Here is a 24,389-nt window from a genome sequence, read left to right as displayed (position 1 = left end):
AAACTAAACATCTTAGAAACACATTATATTTTTAAAAACTATTATCACCTAGATTTTCTTTTCATTTTACTTTTAATTTCAGTATCTTACTTTATCTCAAACTATCCATATTTGAAATTAGTAGTAGCCTGCTTCAAAAACTACAAAACATTTATTATGCCTAATTAGCTTAAAGGCAACATTAGCTCAATTTTAACTAGTTATGGATAATAAGAAGGACCTACACAAAAGAAAAATTCTAATAGCAGCCAAGAGACAAAATAACAATGGGAATCAATAGCCTTGCAGAGCACAGAGAAAACAAGCAGGAAGACTGCATCTTACCTCTTGAAAAATATTTAATGACGATGATGAGGATGGGCTGTCAAAGCTATGGGCAATCCTATTACACCAATTCAGTAGATCCCTTAAAAAAAAGAAAAAAAGCCAGGAAATAAAAGACCATAGGCCAAAGACAACAATTTGGTCTACTTAAGTCTGGGGACACCTGACAACAAAGTATCTCCTTTCTCCTGGCAATGTGAAGAAAACAGCCTCAGGAGAAAGAGAGTGAGTGGTCCCAGTCTCTACCCCTACCTGCAAGTGACCTATCATGCACTTCTCCCCATTCACCCCAGACAAGATAGCAGGGAAAGGGGAGCCACTAACCTCAGAGCAAACTAAGGGAGCTGCCCTCAATTCTCAAAGGGCAAGACGACCATCAAAAATGGACAGCAAAGGCACAGAACCAACTATATGTGGGCAAGACCCTATAGTCTTTAGGTGTCACTCTGGGTAACTGTAATATTTCTAGAACATCTCGCCTGGCTTTAGTTCATCTGCATATCAACAGGCATCGCTCAGGGGTAGAGAATTGTTCATCTCCTTAAAATGGGTAATTACCTGGGCTACTGAGGGCTTACAGAACCTGAGAAGTGCGGGGGAGGGCTTGCTTGCTTGCTTGCCCCAGCAGGAAAGAGACACCTCGGACTGCACTTTGTAAGCAATAAACGGGTTATAAACTATTTCTCCCTTTGACTGATTTTGGTTTTAGAGGTATTTTGCCCCAGGATTTCCTTTCCCTGGAGTTACAATCACACAAGAGCATCCAGTGAAGAAGTATGTCAATAACCATTCCCAGTTTGGGCTTTAAAAGCTGTTTCTTAAAGCTAAAATTTTATTACCTTTACAAGCCTTCCCAATGAGTAACTATAGATTTGAAAAAGGGATCTGATACCAAGAGGCAGCCCAGAGGGCTAATTTCAAAACCTAACCCCTTGTAATCATTCAGTTCTAGCTGGTAAGAAATTTCCAGGGAAGCAGTTTTTAAAATATCAACTCAAAAATTTTAAGTGTTTAGTCCAATACCTTAGAGACAATTCTCTTCCCTCAAGACTTAGTCTTTTGTTTTCTCTTCCGGCTTCTGGAATTCCCTCGGGTGCCTGTTCACACCCAACAGAACTATCACTCCTGGAGTGATGTTTCTCTCCAGTAAGTTGGATGTAAATGTCAAGCAGGTGATCAGTGGCTGCCAACAGGCTGGGATATCTATTCTGAAGAACCTGACAGAGAAAAAAAAACACCATAGAAAATTTAACAGCAGACACAGTGATTTTTAAGAGCACACATAAACTGCTGTGAAACTAGTCAACCAAAAATGAATTCTCCATAAAATCTGTCATTTCTTTACCAGGTGTAAGAAATTCTGCTCTTACCTACATAGCTTTCCCCTTCAAATACCATGACCTTTTTCTCTACCAAAACTCAGTTATCTAGCAATCTCACCATCTATAACACAACTCAACATGTAGCATAGCCAATGGGGAAAAAGGGCTCCAGGCAAAATGCACATCCAAGTCCCAGGAATTTACTCACTATTTGCTAGTATCTCTATGTAATATTTTGGTAAATCTTACAATATTTCTAACTATGTCATTATTATAATCTTTGGTAGAGTGATCTCATATCAGTGCCCTCTGATGTTACTATTGTAATAGCCCATATAAGATGGCAAACATAATCAGTAAATGAGTGTGTTCTGACTGCTCCACCAACCGGCCCTTCCCCATCCCTTACCTCTCCTCAGGTCTCCCTATTCCCCAGACACAATATTAAAGCTATGCAAATTAGTAACCCTACAGTAGCCTCTAATACTTCAAGTGAAAGGTAGAGTCACACATGTCTCACTTTTAAATCAACCTAGAAATGACTAAGCTTAGTGAGGAACGCATGTCAAAAGCTGAGAAAGGCTGAAAACTAGGCCTCTTGCTAATTAATCAAGTTCTGAATATAAAGGAAAAGTTAAGGAAATTAAAACTGCAACTCCAGTGAATACACAAATGATAGGAAAGTAAAATAGCCTTATTGCTGACATGGAGGAAGTTTCAGTGTCCTAGATAAAGGATTAAACAGCCATAACATTCCCTTATGCCAAAGCCTAATCCAGGCCAAGGCCCGAACTTTCTTCAATTCTGTGAAGGCTGGAGAGGTCAGGAGGCTGCAGAAGAAAAGTCTGAGGGCGGCAGGACTTTGTTCATGAGGTTTAAGGAAAGAAGCTGTCCCTCTAACATCAAAGGTGAAGCAGCAAGTGCTGATGTAGAAGTTGTAGCAAGTTATCCAGAAGACCCAGCTAAGATAATTAATGAAGGTGGCTAAACTAAACAACAGACATTCAAGGTAGACAAACAGCCTTCTAATGGAAGAAGATGCCACCCAGGGCTATCATAACTAGAGACTCAATGCCTGGCTTCAAAACTCTAAAGGACAGGCTGACTGACTCTCTTATTAGAGACTAATGATGCAGGTGCCTTAAATTGAAGCCAAAGCTCGATGACCATCCCAAAGTGCTAGGACCTTTAAAAATTAGGCTAAATCCACTCTGCCTATGCTCTATAAATGGAGTAACAACAGAGCCTAGATTACAGCATATCTGTTTATAACATGGTTTCTTGATTATCTCAAGCCTACTTTTGAGACCTACTGCTCAGATAAAAAGATTCCTTTCAAAATATTACTAATTGACATGCACCTGGTCACCCAAGAGTTCTGAAGGAAATGTATAGGGATTCATGTTGTTTTCTTGTCCGCTAACACAACATCCATTCTGCAGCCCATGGATCAATGGGTTGTTTTGTTTTTATTCTTTTTTTTAATTTTATTATCAAACGTACATCACAGTGATTCAAAATTCCCCCTCACAATCCCACTACTGATCACCCTCACCCATAGTAACCATTAGCCACCTCTCAGTGTCTATGAGTATAATGCTATTTTGTTATTTCTTTTGCTTTGTTTTTATACTCCACAGTAAGTGAATTCATATGGTATCTGTCTTTCCCTACCTACCTTATTTCAATGAACATAATACCCTCTAGATCCATTTGTTGTTGCAAATGGCAGGATTTGTTTTCTTTTTACGGTGGAATAATATTCCATTGTGCATATGTACCACAGCTTCTTTAGCCATTCATCTACTGATGGACAGTTATTTTGCTTCCATACCTTGGCTATTGCAGTGTGGCAATAAACATAGGGGTGCATGTATTTTTCTGAAGCAGGGATTCTGGAATATATTCGCCCATACTGTAGGATGCCTTTTTGTTCTACTGATGGTGTCCTTTGCTGTACAGAAGCTTTTTAGTTTGATGTAGTCTCACTTGTTCATTTTTTATTTTCTTTCCCTTTCCCAAGGAGACGTGTCCAGGAAAAAATTGCTCATGATTATATTCAAGAGATTTCTGCCTATTTTCTTCTAAGAATTTTAAAGTTTCACAACTTACTTTCAGGTCTTGGATCCATCTTGGGTTTACTTTTGTGTATGGAATTAGATAATAATTGTTTCATTCTCTTACAATGTAGCTGTCTAGTTTCCCCACTAGTTATTGAAGAGGATGTCTTTAACCGATTGTATATTCATGGCTCCTTTATCATATATTGACAATATATGTGTGGGTTTATATCTGGGCTATCTACTGTGTTCCATTGGTCTATGGGTCTATTCTTGTGCTACTACCAAATTGCTTTGATTACTGTGGCTTTGTAGTAGAGCTAGAAATCAAGGAGCATAATCCCCCAGCTTTGTTCTTCTTTCTCAGGACTGCTTTGGCTATTCGGGATATTTTGTGGTTCCATGTGAATATTAGAACTATTTGTTCTAGTTCATTGAAGAATGCTGTTGGTATTTTGGTACGGATTGCACTGAATCTGTAAATTGCTTTGAACAGGATGGCCATTTTGACAATATTAATTCTTCCCGTCCATGAGCACGGCATACATAAATCTCCATTTTTTGGTGTCTAATTTCTCTCATGAATGTCTTGTAGTTTTCAGCATATAGGTCTTTCACCTCCTCAGTGAGGTTTATTATTAGGTATTTTATTCTTTTTGATGTAATTGTAAATAGAGTCGATTTCCTGATGTCTCTTTCTGCTAATTTATTGCTAATATTTAATGCATTAAATTAAATGCAACAGATTTGTGTGTTAATTGGTATTCTGCGACTTTGCTGAATTTAGTTATTAGTTCTGTAAGTTCTTTTGTGCAGTGTTTAGGGTTTTCTATGTATAATATCATATTATCTGAAAATAGTGAGAGTTTAAATTCTTCCTTAACAATCTGGATGCCTTTTATCTCTTTGTGTTGTCTGACTGCTGTGACTCAGACCTCCAGTACTAAGTTGAATAAAAGTGGTGAAAGTGGACATCCTTGTCTTGTTCCCTGTGGGTCTGTCATATATGGCCTTTGATGACAGTTTTTATCATGAATGAATGTTGAATTTTCTCAAGTGCTTTTTCAGCAACTATTGAGATGATGATGTGGTTTTTATCCTTCTTTTTGTTAATGCAATGTATGATATTGATGGATTTATGAATATTGTACCACACTTGCATCCCTGGAATAAATCTCACTTGGCCATGATGGATGATCTTTTTAATGTATTTTTGGATTTTGTTTGCTAATATTTTGTTGGGGATTTTTCCATTTATGTTCATCAGGGATATTGGTCTATAATTTTCTTTTTTTGTGGTATCTTTGTATGATTTTGGTATTAGAGTGATGCTAGCCTCATAGACTGAGTTTGGAAGTAGTCTCTTCTACTTTTTGGATTTAAGACAGATGGGTTTCAGCTCTTCATTAAATGTTTGGTACAATTTGGCTGTGAAGCCATTTGGGCCTGGAGGTTTGTCTTTGGGGAGTTTTTTGATCTCCTTGCTGGCAACTGGTCTGTTCAGATTTTCTGTTTCTCCCTGGGTTACTCTGGGAAGGTTGTATTTTTCTACAAAGTTGTCCAATTCTTCTAAAGTATCCAATTTATTGGCATCTAATTTTTCAAAGTATTCCCTATTAATTCTTATTTCTGTGATATATACTGTGATTATTCCTTCTTTATGATTGTTTGATTTTCTTTAACAGAGCTGTGCTAAAATCTCCAAAATGAATGTGTGGCAATTTATTTGCTCCTTTAATTCTGTTAGTACTTGTTTTACATATTTTGGTGCTGCTATGTTGGGTGCACAGATATTTTTAATAGTTACAGTCTCTTGTTGGACTGACCCCTTTATCATTATGTAACATCCTTCTTTGTCTCCTGTTACTTTCTTTGTTCTGAAATCTATTTTCTCTGAGATAGTACTGCTACTCCTGCTTTTTTCTCCCCATTGGAATATCTTCTTCCACCCCTTCACGTTTATTCTGTGTATGTCTTGGGTCTGTAATGAGTCTCTTGTAGGCAGCATATACATGGGTCTTGTTTCCTTATTCCTTCTGCCACTCTTTGTCTTTTGACTGGTGCATTCAGTCCATTTACATGTAAGGTGATTATCGACAGATATGTACTTGCTGGCATTTCGTTAATCATTTTCTGGCTACTTTTTAAATCTCCTCTCTGTTCCTTTCTTTCTCTCTGATACTTTCCTCTTGTTATTGATGATTTTCTTTAGTGTTGTAATTGGATTTCTCTTTTTTACATTTATTTATTTTTACGTGTGTATTTACTGTAGGCTTTAGTTTAGTGGTTACGAAAGATTCAAGTATAGGTTCTTTACTATATGATAGTCTCTCTTGAATTGCTGATTACTCTATTTCAGCCACATTTTTTTTTAAATTTCTATTAAGGTATTATTGATATACACTCTTACAAAGGTTTCACATGAAAAAACATGGTTACTACATTTACGTTTATTATCAAGTCCCTACCCATACCTCAATACAGGCACTGACCATCAGTGTAGTAAGATTCCACAGATTCACTGTTGCCTTCTCTGTGCTACACTGTTTTCCCCGTGATCCCCCACACCACGTGTACTAAATATAATACCCCTCAATCCCCTTCTACCTCCCTCCCCACCCACCCATCCACACCCCTTCCCTCTGGTAACCACTAGTTCCTTCTTGGAGTCTCTGAATCTGCTGCTATTTTGTTTCTTCACTTTTGCTTCGCTGTTATACTCCACAAATGAGGGAAATCATTTGGCACTTATCTTTCTCCACCTGGCTTATTTCACTGAGCATACTGTCCTCCAGCTCCATCCATGTTGTTGGAAATGGTAGGATTTGTTCCTTTCTTATGGCTGAATAGTATTCCATCATGTGTATGTACCACATCTTCTTTATTCATTCATCTACTGATGGACATTTAGGCTGCTTCCATATCTTGTCAGCCACATTTTTTATACTAGGTGTCAATCTGTACTTTTTGTGTATCCCTTGACTTTTTGTGTATAGGTGATTTTGCTTTATTTTAATTTCCTATTTGCTTGTTAAGTAGTTGCTCTACTACCTTTACTGTGGGTTTATTTTCACTGGTGAAAGCTTTTTAGCCTTTGGGTGATTGACATCTACAGCAATCCCTTGAACATATCCTGTAAGACTAGCTTACTGGTGGTGAATTCCTTCAACATTTGTTTACCTGGAAATTGTTTAATACCTGCATCAAATTTAAATGACAATCTCCTCGAGTAGAAGATTCTTGGTTGGAAGTCCTACTGTTTCAGAACATGAAATATATCATGCCACTTCCTTCTGGCCTGTAGAGTTTCTGTTGAGTAGTCAGCTGATACCCTGATGGGGTTTCCTTTATAAGTAATCTTTTTTTTCCTCCTTCTAGCTGCTTTCAAAACTCTTTCCTTATCTTTGATCTTTGCCATTTTAAATTATATATATCTTGGTGTTGCCTTCCAGAGATCCTTTTGTTTGCCCTTCCATGACCTGAGTGTCTATTTCCTTCCCCAGATTGCAGAAGTTTTCAACGATTATTTCCTTGAAGAGACTATTCCTTTGTCTTTCTCTTCTCCTTCTGGTGCCCCTATAATGTGAATATTGTTTTGTTTGAATTGGTCACATAGCTTTCTTATCATTCTTTCACTCCTAGAGATCCTTTTTTCTCTCTGTGCCTCAGCCTGTTTCCTGTTCTCTAATTTCTATTTCATTTACGATACCCTCGACATGACCTAATCTTCTTTTTTTTTTGGTATCATTAATCTAAAATTACATGAGGAACATTCTGTTTATCAGACACTCCCCATCACCAAGTCCCCCCAAGAAACCCCATTACACTCACTGTGCATCAGCATAGTAAGATGCTGTAAAATCACTACTAGTTTTCTCTGTCTTGTACAGTCCTCCCCATACCCCCCTCCACATTATACATGCTAATCATAATGTCCCCTTTCTTCCCCCCTCACCCATATCCGTCCCTTCCCACCCATCCTCCCCAGTCCCTTTCACTTTGGTAACTGTAAATCCATTCTTGGGTTCTGTGATTCTGCTGGTGTTTTGTTCCTTCTGTTTTTTCTTTGCTGTTATACTCCACAGATGAGTGAAATCATATGGTACTTTTCTTTCTCTGACTGGCTTATGTCACTGAGCATAATACCCTCTGGCTCCATCCATGTTGTTGCAAATGGTAGGGTTTGTTTTCCTCTTATGGCTGAATAATATTCCACTGTGTATATGTACCACATCTTCTTTATCCATTCATCAACTAGTGGACACTTAGGTTGCTTCCATTTCTTGGCTACTGTAAATACTGCTGCAATAAACATAGGGGTGCATATGTCTTTATGAGTCTGAGAAGTTGTATTCTTAGGGTAAATTCCTAGAAGCGGAATTCCTGGGTCAAATGGTATTTCCATTTGAGCTTTTTGAGGAACCGCCATACTGCTTTCCACAATGGTTGAACTAATTTACATTCTCATCAGCAGTGTAGGAGGGTTGCCCTTTCTCCACAACCTTGCCAACATTTGTTGTTGTTTGTCTTTTGGATGGTGGCGATCCTTACTGGTGTGAGGTGATATCTCATTGTGGTTTTAATTTGCATTTCTCTGATGACAAGTGATGTGGAGCATCTTTTCATGTGTCTGTTGGCCATCTGAATTTCTTCTTTAGAGAACTGTCTATTCAGCTCCTCTGCCCATTTCTTAATTGAATTATTTGCTTTTTGTTTGTTGAGGTACGTAAGTTCTTTATATATTTTGAATGTCAACCCTTTATCGGATCTGTCATTTATGAATATATTCTCCCATACTGTAGGATGCCTTTTTGTTCTATTGATGGTGTCCTTTGCTGTACAGAAGCTTTTCAGCTTGATATAGTCCTACTTCATTTTTGCTTTTGTTTCCCTTGCATGGGGAGATATGTTCATGAAGAAGTTGCTCATGTTAATGTCCAAGAGATTTTTGCCTATGTTTTTTCCTAAGAGTTTTATGGTTTCATAACTTACATTCAGGTCTTTGATCCATTTTGAATTTACTTTTGTGTATGGGGTTAGACAATGATCCAGTTTCATTCTCTTACATGTAGCTGTCCAGTTTTGCCAACACCAGCTGTTGAAGAGGCTGCCATTTCCCCATTGTATGTCCATGGCTCCTTTATCATATATTAATTGACGATATATGCTTGGGCTAATATCTGGACTCTCTATTCTGTTCCACTGGTCTGTGGCTCTGTTCTTGTGCCAGTACCAAATTGTCTTGATTACTGTGGCTTTGTAGTAGAGCTTGAAGTTGGGGTGTGAGATCCCCCCCCACTTTATTCTTCCTTCTCAGGATTGCTTTGGCTATTCGGGGTCTTTGGTGGTTCCAGATGAATTTTAGAACTATTTGTTCCAGTTCATTGAAGAATGCTGTTGGTATTTTGATAGGGATTGCATTGAATCTGTAGATCGTTTTCGGCAGGATGGCCATTTTGACAGTATTAATTCTTCCTAGCCAAGTGCATTGGATGAGTTTCCATTTGTTAGTGTCCTCTTTAATTTCTCTTTAGAGTGTCTTATAGTTTTCAGGGTATAGGTCTTTCACATCCTTGGTTAGGTTTTTTCCTAGGTATTTTATTCTTTTTCATGCAATTATGAATGGAATTTTTTCCTGATTTCTCTTTCTGCTAGTTCATAGTTAGTGTATAGGAAAGCAACAGATTTCTGTGTATTAATTTTGTATTCTGCAACTTTGCTGAATTCAGATACTAGTTCTAGTAGTTTTGGAGTGGAGTCTTTGGGTTTTTTATATACAATATCATGTCATCTGCAAATAGTGAGAGTTCGACTTCCACTTTATCAAACTGGTTTCCTTGTATTTCTTTATTTTGTCTGATTGCCGCGGCTAGGACCTCCAGTAGCACGTTGAATAACAGTGGGGAGAGTGGCCATCCCTGTCTTGTTCCCCATCTTAGAGAAAAAGCTTTCAGCTTCTCGCTGTTAAGTATGATGTCGGCTGTGGGTTTGTTATATATGGCCTTTATTATGTTGATGTACTGCCCTCTATACCTATTTTGTTGATAGTTTTTATCATGAATGGATGTTGAATTTTGTCAAATGCTTTTTCTGCATTTATGGAGATGATCATGTGGTTTTTGTCCTTCTTTTTGTTTATGTGGTGGATGATGTTGATGGATTTTCGAATGTTTGTACCATCCTTGCATCCCTGGGATGAATCCTACTTGGTCATGGTGTATGATCCTCTTGAGGTATTTTTGAATTTGGTTTGCTAATATTTTGAGTATTTTTGCATCTATGTTCATCAGGGATATTGGTCTGTAATTTTCTTTTTTGGTGGGGTCTTTGCCTGGTTTTGGTATTAGGGTGATGCTGGCTTCATAGAATGAGTTTGGGAGTATTTCCTCATCTTCTATTTTTTGGAAAACTTTAAGGAGAATGGTTATTATGTCTTCTCTGTATGTCTGATAAAATTCAGTAGTAAATCCATCTAGACCAGGGGTTTTGCTCTTGGGTAGTTTTTTGATTACCGATTCAATTTCATTGCTGGTCTAATCTACTTTTAAATCCCTCCATTTTATGTTTCATTTCAGTTACTCTATTCTTCAGCTCTTAGTGGCTCTTTTTCAGGTCTTCTATCTCTTTGTTGAAGTCCTCCCTGGGATCTTGAATACTTTTCTGTAAATCCATGAGCATGTTTATTATCTTTTATTTTGAAATCTTTATCAAGAGGACTGGTGATCTGTGATTCATTTCCCTTCTTTCTGGGATTCTGTCTTGTAGTTTTGTTTGGATCAAATTCCTCTGCCTGCTCATTTTGTCAGGGAGTCTGTGTTTCTTACTTTGTATTAGATATCTCTGCTATGCTTTCAGGTGCTTTATGAAGAAGGTGTACCATGGTGCCCAGAAGCTCAAGATTCTTTACTCTCTAGTGCCTGGTTCTATTTTGGGGGCCCCAGCTGCTGGCCAAGGGCAGGGTCATCTCTCTGTCTGGCATTTGTGGTGATCCTGAGTCTGGGTGGGAAGTTTGTTCAAGCTGCTGCCTTTGCAATCAGCTCAGAAATCTCTGCTCAGCTCACTTTGGGCAGGGCTGCCCTCTGCCTGGTCTGCAGCAATGGCAGGGCTGCTGGGTTAATGGGGTGGGCAAACCGATGTGCCCTGTCCAGACGCACAGCACTGGGTTTGGACACCCACAGGGAGAAAGGAGGTCTTGGGTCTGCTCCTCCAGGCGCCTCTCTGGTTGGGCTGAAATGGAACCAAGCAAGCTGGGACAGTCTCCTTCTGCCAGCAGCAATTCTGTTGCTGCCACTGGACCAAGTGGGTTGTCTGTCGGGAGCGTGCACAAGGAGGATCCTCGGGGCTGCATTGCCAGCAAGGAGGATGGAGTGTCTGGGGATCCCAAGATTTCCCAATCTGTTGGGCCGAGGAAGACCTGGGGAGGTGTCCTTCACTTGCCCTTTCTCCTGAGGAGAGAGTTGCGTCCAACCCTCATCCCCTCTGTTACCCACCCCTCCCACTGCTCAGAAGTCTTTCAACCTATCATCTCTGCTCTGGGTCTCAGGACTGATGGAGTGTGCCTGTCCTCCACACTGGTGGAGTCTCAGCCTCCCTGAGTGTTACATCTGCATCCGGTGTCCATCCCCGATAATCACCAGAACCCAGTGTAATCTGGGCTCATGCTCCTGGAGATCTCCAGAGCCAGGTGTGCAGAGTTCCTGGGCTCTTATCCCCTCCCTGCTCCATTCCTCTTTCTCCCATATGTAGGCTGGGTTGGGGGGTGGGCTTGGGTCCCACTCAATTTCAGCTTTGCCACCTCACCCTTTCATGGGTGGTCCTATCTTCCTTCTCAGGTGTAGGTGGTCTGTTCTGTGGTCTTGAGGTCATTTTCAGGTTTGCTGCATTTGCTGTATTTTCCTCTTTTACGTGTTTTTGGGAGGAGGTTTCTGTCTTCCCTTCTTATTCCACCATCTTTAATCTCTTAATGTCAATCAAATTGTTTTGACTTTCAAGTCTTATTGGGAAGAAGTCAAAATACCAATATTAACAGGAATTTGGAAGAAGTGTATTCCAACCCTCATGGATGACTTCGAGGGGTCCAAGACTTCACTGGAGGAAGTAACTGCAGATGTGGTGGAAATAGCAAGAGAACTAGATAGAATGACAAGTGGAGCCTGAAGATGTGACTAAATTGCTACAAATCCCATGATGGAAATTGAACCAGATGAGTTGCTTCTTATGGACTAGCAAAGAAATAACTTCCTTGAGATCCAATCTACTCCTGGTAAAGATGCTGTGAAGACTGTTGAAATGACAACAACGGATCAGCCTATTAGATTATATAAACTTAGTTGATGGAGCAGCAGCATGCTTTGAGAGGATTGACTTCAATTTTGAGAGAAGTTTTACTATGGATAAAATGCTATCAAACAGCATCATACAGATAAATTGTTACAAAAGGGAAAATCAACAGATTCAACAAATTTCATTGTTCTTATATGAAGAACCTGACAGTCACCCCAACCTTCAGCAGCCACCACCCTGATCAGTCAGCAGCCATCAATAGGGAGATAACCACCAATAAAAAGATTATAGTTCATTGAAGAGTCAGATGATGGTCAGCATCTTTTATTACCAATAAAATATTTTAAATTAAGGTATGTACATTCTTTATCTCAACATAATTCTATTGCACACTTAACAGACTAAAGTATACTATAAACCTAAGTTTTATATGTGTTGGGAGCCAAAAACTTAATTTGACTTGCTTTACTGTGATACTCACTTTACTATAGTGATCTGCAACTTAACCCCCAATATATTTCAGGTGTGCTTTATCAGAAATAATACCATCCAACACATTTAAGTTAGCCTGGAAAGAAGCATATTGTGATTCCAATCTGTATATGAAATATCCACATATTTTGTATATATTAAATGTAATGTGTACATATTTGCGAAGATAAAAAACCATAAAACCTTTTAAAGGTATTGTCTCAAATGGTAGATCTTATGGATTTTATTTCTTCACACCTTTTTTACTGGAGGATTTATAACAAATATTCAAAACATGTACTTAAGAATAAAAATTATGGACAATGTAAGAGAATAATAAAGTAAAAAAATTCAGTTTAATGGATATACATGTGGATCTTTCAAACACAGAATACACATTTTTGTGTATGAAGGAATATTTACAAAATTGGTCATATATATTTATAACCTTGTCACCACAAACAAAACATAGGCTATTTCCATCCCCCAAAACAAAAAGTTCCCTCAGGTCCCTGTTGTAATCCATCCCTTTCTCTACACCTCACCTCTGACAATGATGCCTCTCATGCAGATCCATATGGCTCTGCTTTCAAGTCTGTCATGCATGGAATCATAGGATGTAGTGTATAGTTTACATGTCTTACTCAGCATTTTTTGAGATTCATCCAGGCATCACTGCATGTATCAATAGTTCATTCCCTTTCACTGCCTAGTAATTCTATTATATGAGCATGTTTATTTATGATCAGGGTAAAACTATTTTTACTTAGAAAAAACTATCAAGTTTAAAATTTTAGTAAGAACTCAGTTATATGAAAAAAAAGTTCTAAACAGATGATTTATATATACCCACCACCAATTTATTCCCTACCTCAGCCAAAAATATTTTGCTATTACAGCATATGTAAAAAAATACAGTTATCACTTAATAAACTAATGGAACATGCTATGGCTCTATTATCAACTGGTATGTATTCTGGAGTGTCAGTCCTTTAATACGCATTTATTAAGAATCTACTTAGTATCAGGCACTGTTCCAGAGATAAGGAAACAAAATAAGGAAAGGAGTCCATACTCAAGAAACTCTGTCTGGTATAAGCAGCAGATATACAAGCAAATCAAGCTTGCAGCACAAAGGACAATGTGGTCAGCCCTGCTTGGGAAACCCAGGAAAGTTTTATGGAGCAGGAGATGCACTTGGCAAAGGTCACTGGTGGCTATGAGTGGGCACTGCCAGCAGAGAAAACAAGCCATCTAAGGCACCAGTGCATAAGATATCAGGACACATTCAAGGTGTACAGGGGAGACAAGGTATTAGAAACTGCCAGGCATGGAGCTCCTGGCACTTAATAACTATGAAACTAGCACTACATAAATAGCTCATTTTCTTAAAGTGTGCTCTGGTATTTGAGCAGGAAGTCAGAAGACAATTTAAGCCTAAAATGACTGGAGTTGTCAACAGCAGAAATGCAGTTCCACGTGTTCCCCATGAGGTCAGCATAGATTATTTTAAAACAAGGGTTAAAACAAGGGTTTTAGCCCCCAGGCATTGAATCAGGAGAGTATTAAGAGTTATTAGTAAGTCCAGAAGCTTAAAAATAACAAGTGTACATCTCAAATTCAACTATCTAATGAGTCATTTAAGTGAGGGGGTGAATGCTTCCGCTGCATTTCCTGTCAGCAAGATGACTCACTGCTGTTCATATCAGGAACGTAAAGATGAGCTTTGGCCTTTACTTCAAATACAGAACACAGTAAGGAAAGGGTAGCTGTCAAGTGTTCTTCTCATCCTCTCAATCCCCAATAAATCGTGCCTAAATGTGAACTGTAGCCTTCCCTTTAAAGAACAGACTGGCAAGTCTGAAAACTAGACATTTAAACATCTACCATTCCAAAAGGAAGCATTGCATTATGGCAGAGCAATATAACAAATGTTCACAGGGTGCCAGGGACTGAGGAGATGCTGGCAGCACAGGGGTGAGTAAGGTACCTGAGGAGCTTATAGCTGAAGGAGGCAAGATGGGGAAGACGGACACAGAAATTCACAACTGCGAACCAGAGTGAGATACGCTCACAACTGCAAAATAGGTTGCAGAGTCCTAAAATCACACTGGCAAGACAAGGCTTCTTAGAGATTACATGATCAAGCTTTTTCCCCTAATAAGTGAACAAGATATCCTGAGAACCCCTCTGCCAAAAAAAAACCAAAAGGCTGGATAAAATATGTGAAAATGTGTTGTGCCACTTATTTATCTAAAAACTTACCCCCAAGAACTGGCAAAGCACCCCTTCTGTGCCTGAATAATCCTTGTCAAGGCTTTATTTGCTAATCTCCAAGGTGAAGCTCTGGGAAATGGGGAGCTTTCCAAGTGAGGAAGTAGACAAAACGGGTGTTGGGGAGTTAGCAGTGGAAAGTGAGGAATACCTCTTAATGATCAAGGATAATCAGCAACACTACAAAGTGAATCAATGTATGAAATTTGTAAAATAATTACTCTCAATTTTCCTTAATACCCAGATCAAAATGTGCATTAAAGTGCTGAGTGTGAAAGATGTTAGTTAGAGATCAACTTAGTAAGAAAGATCCTTTGGGGACACTGGGGGAAACTTAAATATGACCTGAGAATTAGACGGTGCTGAGGAATTACTATTTATTTTATCACGCATAATGATGTCATTGTGGTTATATGTGAAAAAGCCCTAAGATTTTTAGAGATGTATGGAAGTATTTAGGCATGAAATGCTAATGTTTACTTTCAAATATATTAGCAAATGAAAAATAGTAGGTGAAGTCACTATATTAAAATGTTAGTATATTAACTGTTAAAAATAGGTTGATGATAATAGGTTGTGACTTATTACATTACTTCCTCTATTTATTTACATGTAAGTCTGCAGCTTTAATAACAAAAAGTTAAAAAAAAAAAAACACCAATATACCTCATTCAGTTCTGTCTTATCCATGTTATCCAGGTGAATTTTGGTCCAGTACTTGTCTAGCAGAGTAGCATGACTATTTAGTGGCCGATACCAATTTCCTCCACAGCTCAAAAGTCTGTATTTCAAAATAAAAGAGTCATACAAAATTCCCAATGTTAATCTTGAATTATGCTCCTGGTTATCCCCTGCTAGATATGATCTCCTATATGAATACATTCACAATCCCTTCCGGGGTCAGATACCACTATGCTGGGCCTCAAGGGCAGATGACAAATGAAATGCTGCCAGTTGACCCAAGTTTGACTCTTTTCCTAAGGGGAAGTAATAAAGTTTTAACCAAGTTATTTTCCAATCACTGCAAATGATTCTATTGGATATCTTGAACTCAATATGTTTCTTTCCCTTAAGGCATAACTTGAGGAAAGAGAGAACAAAATCCAAGGCCTGTAACATTAAAGATAAGTCCACTGCTTACTACCAAAAGCTAAATTTCTAGAAGAGAAGCAATATTCATTAAACACATACTCTGGGCAAGTCACATGCTTACCACTTTAATTAAAAGCCATTTAATTCCATCCTCACAGCAACCACCCTGAGAGGACTGTGCTCTTCTTTTCTTCTAAGGCATAAGCAGGAGAAGGAAAGTATGCCCCTTGCTCATTCAACTATGACTATAAATAATAGAGCCAAGAACTGAACTCAAGTTTGAATGATAGCTTTCTATGATGTCCCAGTACTTTCTGGGAAATGTACCCAGCAAGAAAGAATTTCAAAGTTTCTGTAAAAAGAATCAGCGTTTCTCAAAATTAATAAGGACCTACCAAGGTGTTCCTTGAGAACCATAAGGTTAGCTCTATACTCCACCAGGGAGTGGAGGTTCACTGGGGTACAGTAATCACTAAACATGTAATCACTAAACATGATGCAACATTAGTTTCACTCAGGTATTTTAAGATGTTGGAGAAACTGTACAGGAATAGACTAGTAGTAAGAAATAGACCACTGCTTTCATGGTATTAAAAAATGTAGACAGGGACATACACTAAGATTGTTTAGCTTTTAGTCCTTTGTTGATGCTTATATTCATGTTTTTTTAATTGAAGTATAGTTGATATATAATCTTGTATCAGTTTCAAGTACATAACATAGTGGTTCAGCAGTTACCCACATTATTAAATCCCCACCCCAACTAGTGCTGTTATTATCTAGAATCACTGGCTATACTCTCCATGCTGTACTACTGTCCCTGTGACCAACTTACATTATGATTGAGAATTTTTGTGCTCCTTTATCCCTTTCACCCTCCCACCCACCTACCCCAACCCCTCCACCATGGTAACCACCAGTCACTTCTCAGTGTCAATGAGTCTACTGCTATTTTGTTTGGTTTGTTTTGTTTTGTTTTTGTATTTCACAAGTAAGTGAAATCACATGGTATTTGTCTTTCTCCATCTGGCTTATTTCACTGAACATAATACCCTCTAGGTCCACCCATGTTGTCACAAATGGCAGGGTCTTTCTTTTTTATGGCTGAATAATATTCCATTGTGTATAAGTACCACATCTTCTTTAGCCATTCATCTACTGATGGACAATTAGGTTGCTTCCATATCTTGGCTCTTGTAAATAGTGCAGCAATAAACACAGGGGTGCACATATCTTTTCAAATCAGGGATTTTGTTTTCCTCAGGTAAATTCCTAGAAGTCAAATTACTGGGTCATACATTATTTCTAGTTTTAGTTTTCTGAGACACCTCCACACTGCTTTCCATAGTGGCTGCACCAATATTCAATTTTTTAACTGCTTCAAATCTGCATGTCATAAACATCACCATCACCACATCTAGCCATTAATTAGACACTTATTATGTGGAAATCATTTCATCTCATCTTTACAGCTACAACAAGCTGTAAAGTAGGTATTATTAGCTCCAATATAATCAGGTAAGCAAGGTACTTACACAAAGGTAAAAAGTGTGAGTGTCAGGACTCGACCTGACAGTGTCAGAGCTATCTGATAACAGTCTCACCTCATTATTTTTAAAAACGAGAACAAGTTTCTTAAAACTGATAAGTAATTTTTAAGTGAGAAAAAATAGCTTATATTTTCTAAATTATCTCCAATTGAAATAGTCCAGAATGAGTATGTGTGATCTGTGATCAGTCACAAATAACCTTGCTTAAAGTGGGCCCAATGAGCGCTATTACCAGACTTTGGTACTCAGCACTCTAGAGTGCTGACTTATAAGGAAGAGGCTCCACAGTGGGAAGAAAGAACATACCTCCTGGTTGCAAAGAACTGAAATCCAGGAGCCACTTTCAGACAGTCACCTTGGCCAGGAATCAATAACTCTCCATTCTCCAAGAGAGGGATCAGCACAGAAACCTAAAGCACAAAACCCCACTGATTACAGAAGTAACAAAAAACAAAACAACCCTCTCTCCACATGATGAACACATCTTTAAAGGAAATCCCTGTTCTCATAATGTGAACTGGAGTCAAACAGCAGGTGTGAGTGTCTTGTGCCACCTACACTCCAGCACAGGAATTTATTTGTTCAACATTCACTAGGTGCCTCCTATGGAGCCAAAGAAAGACACTAAAAATCCAGACATGAGTGAGGCTGGAGAGACTAGCATCTGATGGGAGAAAGCCATGCAAATCACCACACAGTACTATCAGTGTGACCCCAGGGGTGTACAAAGTAATATGTGAAGACAGAGGTGGCTATAAATCAGAATAAGCAGTGCAGTGAAACCATCCACTGTTAATGACATTCACTGAGTTTTAAAGTATAAACAGGAATTAGCCGGGTTTGGTGGGAAAGAAATAGCACATAGACTACAGGCAAAAATATTCAGATAAAAATGCACATGCTTAAGCGTATGGCATGAGAGAATTCTGTTATGGATAGGACAGCATGTGCACATGAAGTAGTGCAAAAACAGGAGGTTAGACGTAGATGTAAAAACTCTCCTGTGCTGAATTTTATCATGAAGCTATTCAGATGATATTGGCTGGGGTAAAAGAAATTACATTTTTTACTTCTGAAAGCCAACTATGCAATAATATGGAAAATAAACTGAAAGGGAGCTAGAATGGAGGGGAAGATGCAGAAAAGGACACCAGTCAAGTGACAAAGGCAAGACAGGTAAGACAGATGGATAGATGGATGGATGTGTGGGTGGCTACATAGATTAAAAATGAGACAGATAAAAATAAGATAGATAAATAGATAAAAATAGATGGAAAAAATTAAAAGCCCTGTGCTACGGCAGTAAGATAGGAGAGAATAAAGACACAAGAAAAAAAGTACTAAGCACTATAAGACAAAATAAGAAACACCAACATGCTGGCTTGCTAACTAACTTTTCTCATAAAGGTCTGAGAAAGAGCAGACAAGTTCCACTTTGGACATGTTGAACTTACACTGGTAAGGGACATCCAAGCAGAGATTTTTTTTTAAGAAAAGTATGGAGTAGACATATGGATCTGGGACATGAATTTATAGGGGAAGTTTGAAAAGAAAAAGAACAAAGCAAGAATAGAAGAGAGTCGAGGAAGAATTCTAAAATATCAGACATCATTTTATTAATTGTCATTATTTCATACATAGCCAGAAATTAATAGGAAAGCCAAAAATAATATTGGGATGACTTCAAGATAACAAAATTTGAAACGAAAGAAAACCATCTGGACTGAGATCTATGAAAGCTACCTTAAAACAGTACTAGGTTAATTGTTCACGAAGAAGTTTGGGGAAGAACAAAATAATCAAGGGATCCAGGTATGTTTTAAAGTAAACAAAACTTCACCAGAGGGATAATTAAGTTTAAATATAATCAGCTGAACAAATCAACCCTGGAAACAAATGTATTAACAGAAGGGGAATGATCTGCACAAAATGGAACTCAAAAGTACAGGCATTTTCTCATGTTTATCAGATGCTGCCAAAGGAAGACCAAGACAAAAACTGTCAGGTTTGGTCTTGACTCTGGACTTGGTCACCACAGAGTGTACAAGCTATGGGACAGAGAGAGCTAGATCCTTAGGCTCCATCACAGCCAGGATGGAATAACCCTTACATTCTTTTACCTTCTTTGGCTCTCATTCCATGATCATAATCCTAAAGACTTCCTAGATATTTGTGATTTCTCAAGAAATTGCCCAGGAAAGAAAGCACTAGAAAAGGAAAAGACTTAACAAATACTTTTAAATTGGCCTTGCGGTTTGTATTTTACTTTTATTTTCTTGTTGGTAGGAGTCAGCCTTGGCCCTGGGCTTATTAAGACAACTGAATTTCCACCAATATAAACCTGTGCATTAAGATCCTAGAACATAGTGACCAAACTGTGAGGCCATTTCTGGGCCAATAACCCCATTACATCTGTACCTCATCAGACTCCAAAACCATTATAATACACATGTATTTATAGCCACTCCTTCCCCTCATATCTCCCTAAACCAACGCACACACACACACCACTCATTCTCAATCTTTCTCTCTCTCTCTCTCACTTTCTCTCTCATTAGTCTCATATCTAAGAAGGGAAAATCCATATGCAGGTAACTTTAGGGTTCATGTTAAAAGAAAACTAAAATCTCAGAAAAATCTGCCCAAAGGTAAAAATTTTCACTCTGCAATACATTTTTTTGGTCATAGGTTACAGAAGAAATATGGAAAGCCTCCACAGCTAAATTTCATGTACACAGAAAAGAGGTCTTTTTAACAGTGAAAATACACATCCAAAAAACTACCCAAGAACAAAACTCCCGGACCAGATGACTTCACCACTGAATTTTCTCAAACTTTTAAAGAAGATCTAACACCACTTCTCCTTAAAATATTCCAAAAAATAGAATAGGAGGGAATACTTCCAAACTTATTCTATGAAGGCGGCATCACTCTAATACCAAAACCTGGCAAAGACACCACAAAAAAAGAAAACGACAGACCAATATTCCTGATGAACATAGACACAAAACACTCAGCAAAATATTAGCAAACCAAATAAAAAAATACATCAAGAGGATCATACATCATGATCAAGTGGTATACATACCAGGGATGCAAGGATGGTACAACATTCAAAAATCCATCATCTACTACATTAAAAAGGACAAAAATCCCATAATCATCTCCATAGATGCTGAAAAAGCATTTGATGAAATTCAACACCCATTCATGATAAAAACTCTCAACAAAATGGGTATAAAGGGCAAGTACCTCAACATAATAAAGGCCATATATGACAAACCCACAACCAACATCATACTTAACAGTGAAAAGCTGAAAACTTTGCCTCTAAGATCGGGAACAAGACAAAGATGCCCACTCTCCTCACTTTTATTCAACATAATACTGGAGTTCCTAGCCACAGCAATCAGACAACACAAAGAAATAAAGCATCCAGATTGGTAAGGAAGAAGTCAAACTGTCACTGTTCGCAGATGACATGATATTGTACATAAAAAACCCTAAAGAATCCACTCCAAAACTACTAGAATATCGGAATTCAGCAAAGTTGCGGGATACAAAACAAATCTGTGGCTTTCCTATACACTAACAATGAACTAATAGAAAGTGAAATCAGGAAAACAATTCCATTCACAATAGCATCAAAAAGAATAAAATAACTAGGAATAAACCTAACCAAGGAAGTGAAGGACCTATACCCTGAAAACTATAAGACACTCTTGAGAGAAATTAAAGAGGACACCAGTAAATGGAAATATATCCCATGTTCTTGGGTAGGAAGAATTAATATTCACAAAATGGCCAACCTGCCTAAAGCAATCTACAGATTCAATGCAATCCCTATCAAAATACCAACAGCATTCTTCAATGAACTAGAGCAAATAGTTCTAAAATTCATATGGAACTACAAAATACCCTAAATAGCCGAAGAAATGCAGAGAAGGAAGAATAAAGCTGGAGGGATTATGCTCCCCAACTTCAAGCTCTACTACAAAGCCACAGTAATCAAGACAATTTGGTACTGGCACAAGAACAGACCCATAGATCAATGGAATAGAAGAGAGAGCCCAGATATAAACCCACACATACATGGCCAATTAATACATGATAAAGTAGCCATGGACATACAATGGGGAAATGACAGCCTCTTCAACAGCTGGTGTTGGCAAAACTGGACAGCTACATGTAAGAGAACGAAACAGGATTATTGTCTAAGTCCATATACAAAAGTAAACTCAAAATGGATCAAAGATCTGAATATAAGTCATGAAACCATAAAACTCTTAGAAGACAACATAGGCAAACATCTCTTGAATATAAACATGAGAAACTTTTTCATGAACATATCTGCTCAAGCAGGGGAAGAAAAAACAAAAATGAACAAGTGGGATTACATCAAACTAAAAATCTTCTGTACAGCAAAGGACACAATCAGTAGAACAAAAAGGCATCCTACAGTATAGGTGAAAATACACATCCACTATATTTTCCTTAATGGAACAAAAACAAGCACATTCTTATTACATCATCTCCTCCATCTGTCCTCAGCCCACTGCTCCCACAGCTCTACAGATACCATAGGTGGGAAGCAGGGTCTAAGTTCTTAAAGTACCTGTAACATGGGTAAGATGTTTCCCTGTATAGACTGTAAAATGAAGTGAGGTGAATGATGTAGGCATTGTGATGTTGCATTAGGTTACTATTCACCTTCTGATGGTAAATCAGAAAGAGGATCATCAGCTTCCAGACCGCGATTGACTGCAGGTAACTGAGAGTATGGAAAATAAACATGACACCAGGGAGGAGGAGGGCCTGCTATACGGAAGGAGGCAGCACAAGCAGAATTTTACCCATTTTCTACCAAAAAAGAAAGCAGCCAAGTAATCCAACACCTCAAACCAGATAAGGTGACTAATCAGGAATGAGCTTCTTATGACATATCATCTCTAGTTATGTTACTTAAACCATCTCACAGAATCATTAAGATATTAAAAATATTAACAAAATGCTCTTCAAACACAGGAAATTAGTGAGTAATCAGTGAGATGACATACCACGTCTAATGGGGCATAGTCAATATCCTCCAGAAGGATCCAGTGTCCCTTCGTGGCTGCCTGTGTCAGGGTGCCAGGTTGCCACACAAACTCTCCTGGGACATCTGTGCAGCGATACATTCCCAACAGCATCTGCAGAAAAAGGATAATGTATCGAAACCACATACCTGCGGTGGCAATGCTACATACAACCTTTGGTTAATTCCATTAAACTTCCAATAGGGATGTAAACAAGCACTTTAAGTTTTTACACCTTGGTCCCATCAGTTATGAGAATGACCATTAACTCTTCTCATATCCCCTTAGCAGAAACAATACTTCAGTGCAAATAATTACAAACATGCTAATCCACCAATATTTGCCATTTCTTAATTACCTTACTGTCAGTCTGATCTCCGAGCTGGACTTTGAGAAACTGAGGGGGCTTCCTTCTACCTGTCATTCCAGCTAAATATTCAACTAAGGAAGTTTTGCCACATCCAATTGGTCCTTCCAACAATACAGCATTCTGAGAAGCCACTGCCATGGCCAAGGTCTGAAGATTTTTGCAGACTGACTCAACCAGAACATAAGACCTGTGTGCCAGCTCCTGCTCACGAGGTGAAGTCCCATTACCAGCCTAGGGAAACAAGTGAGAAATAAAGGCATGTCAAGAAGGCTCGACGTTCCAAGGGGCACTAATTAATTTACAGAACAATGCTGCCACTAGCCACTGCATAAAATTCTACCAATAAATTAGTAGCATCAGAAGTATGACAACAGGAGTGTTATCCAAAGCAAGGAAATGACTCTTTTACTTTTTATTCTTTCCCCAGCCCCTGGGGATGGAGAGGCAAAATTTGCTAACAACTTTCATGAAAAGTTTCCCAAAGTTTAAGCCAAAAGAGTTGACACATGGGAATGGAGGCAAACCTCATCTGTCATGACTGGATTTTAATCTTTCTTCCTCTCACCATATTCTAGGAACTCATATCTAAGATTATAAATATTTATGATATAATCAGGGACATATGGACACTAAAAGAAAATTATATATTATAAAATAGTTAATTTTTTTCAAGTGTCATAAAGAATATTGCAGGTGTTTTTGAAGTCTTTTTCTTTTACATATCTGTACTAAAATATTTGGGATGAAATGATGTGCTATCTGGGAGATGCTTCAAAATAATATGGTATAGGGAAAGTGTGCAGAAATACAAATGAAACATAATTGATCATGAGTTTATAACTACTGAAACTGGGTGATGGATACATGGGGACTCACTACCCTATTGTTTCTACTTTGGACCATGTTTGACACTTTCTATAACAAAAGTTTACTACATATGACAACGCACCTAGTATGTTTAATGGAGTTGGTGTTTTGATTTTGCAAGATGAAAAACTTCCGGAGTTTGTTTGTTTAACAGTGTGAATATACTTAACACCCCTGAAATAAATACTTAAAAATGTTTGTGATGACAAATATATATAAAATATATATAATATTTCTCATCACAAACATTCTTTCTCTCTCTCTCTCTTTCTTTATTTAAAATTTTAAATGAAAATGCACCTTATATAACATGGAAAAAGAGTCTCTTGGAAAAGCAGTATGATTACTAACTTTTAAGAATAGTAACTTTTCAAACATGGCTAATCTCCTAAAGATATGTGAGGACAATTTGAGACTCAGGGCTAGGAGTTCTTGAACGTTCTGCAGGGCTGTTATTCTCAGCAATTTAGCAGACAGGCTGAGCCATAGCACCATTCTGCACTTCTGCCCCAGTGCCTTACCACTGCTACCCACCCCAAACTATGTGAAAATCCTAATACTCCAAACTTAATCTGTATCAGAAGAGTAGTTAAAGAGGGGTGGGGTCTCTTAGTGACCAGAGGGAAACACAAGGGGCTTCCAAAGTGTCGTAGTACTGGATACACAGATATATTCAATTTATGAATAATCATTGATCTGTA

The 24,389-nt window shown here is 38.2% G+C and overlaps 1 protein-coding gene across 4 annotated transcripts in view; it reads right to left on the bottom strand.

The window, feature by feature from the left end:
- MDN1 (midasin AAA ATPase 1) overlaps positions 1 to 24,389 on the bottom strand; it is a 163,983-nt gene that overhangs the window by 120,896 nt on the left and 18,698 nt on the right. For all 4 annotated transcript variants that reach the window (XR_012124763.1, XM_073220972.1, XM_073220970.1 and 1 more), the window contains exons 6-11: positions 22,810 to 23,052; positions 22,434 to 22,565; positions 17,683 to 17,786; positions 15,401 to 15,515; positions 1,348 to 1,541; positions 325 to 406 (exon numbers count right to left, since the gene is read on the bottom strand). Coding sequence is in view for 3 of the 4 variants with exons in the window: in XM_073220972.1 (XP_073077073.1) it covers positions 325 to 406; positions 1,348 to 1,541; positions 15,401 to 15,515; positions 17,683 to 17,786; positions 22,434 to 22,565; positions 22,810 to 23,052 (870 nt within the window). In the remaining variant the exon portion in view is untranslated. The remainder of the gene's footprint in view (positions 1 to 324; positions 407 to 1,347; positions 1,542 to 15,400; positions 15,516 to 17,682; positions 17,787 to 22,433; positions 22,566 to 22,809; positions 23,053 to 24,389) is intronic.

The sequence above is a fragment of the Manis javanica genome, chromosome 13, assembly GCF_040802235.1.
Source record: "Manis javanica isolate MJ-LG chromosome 13, MJ_LKY, whole genome shotgun sequence".
Lineage (NCBI taxonomy): Eukaryota > Metazoa > Chordata > Mammalia > Pholidota > Manidae > Manis > Manis javanica.
The sequence above is the reverse complement of the archived record's forward strand: the minus strand, read 5'-3'. Positions and strand labels throughout refer to the sequence as shown.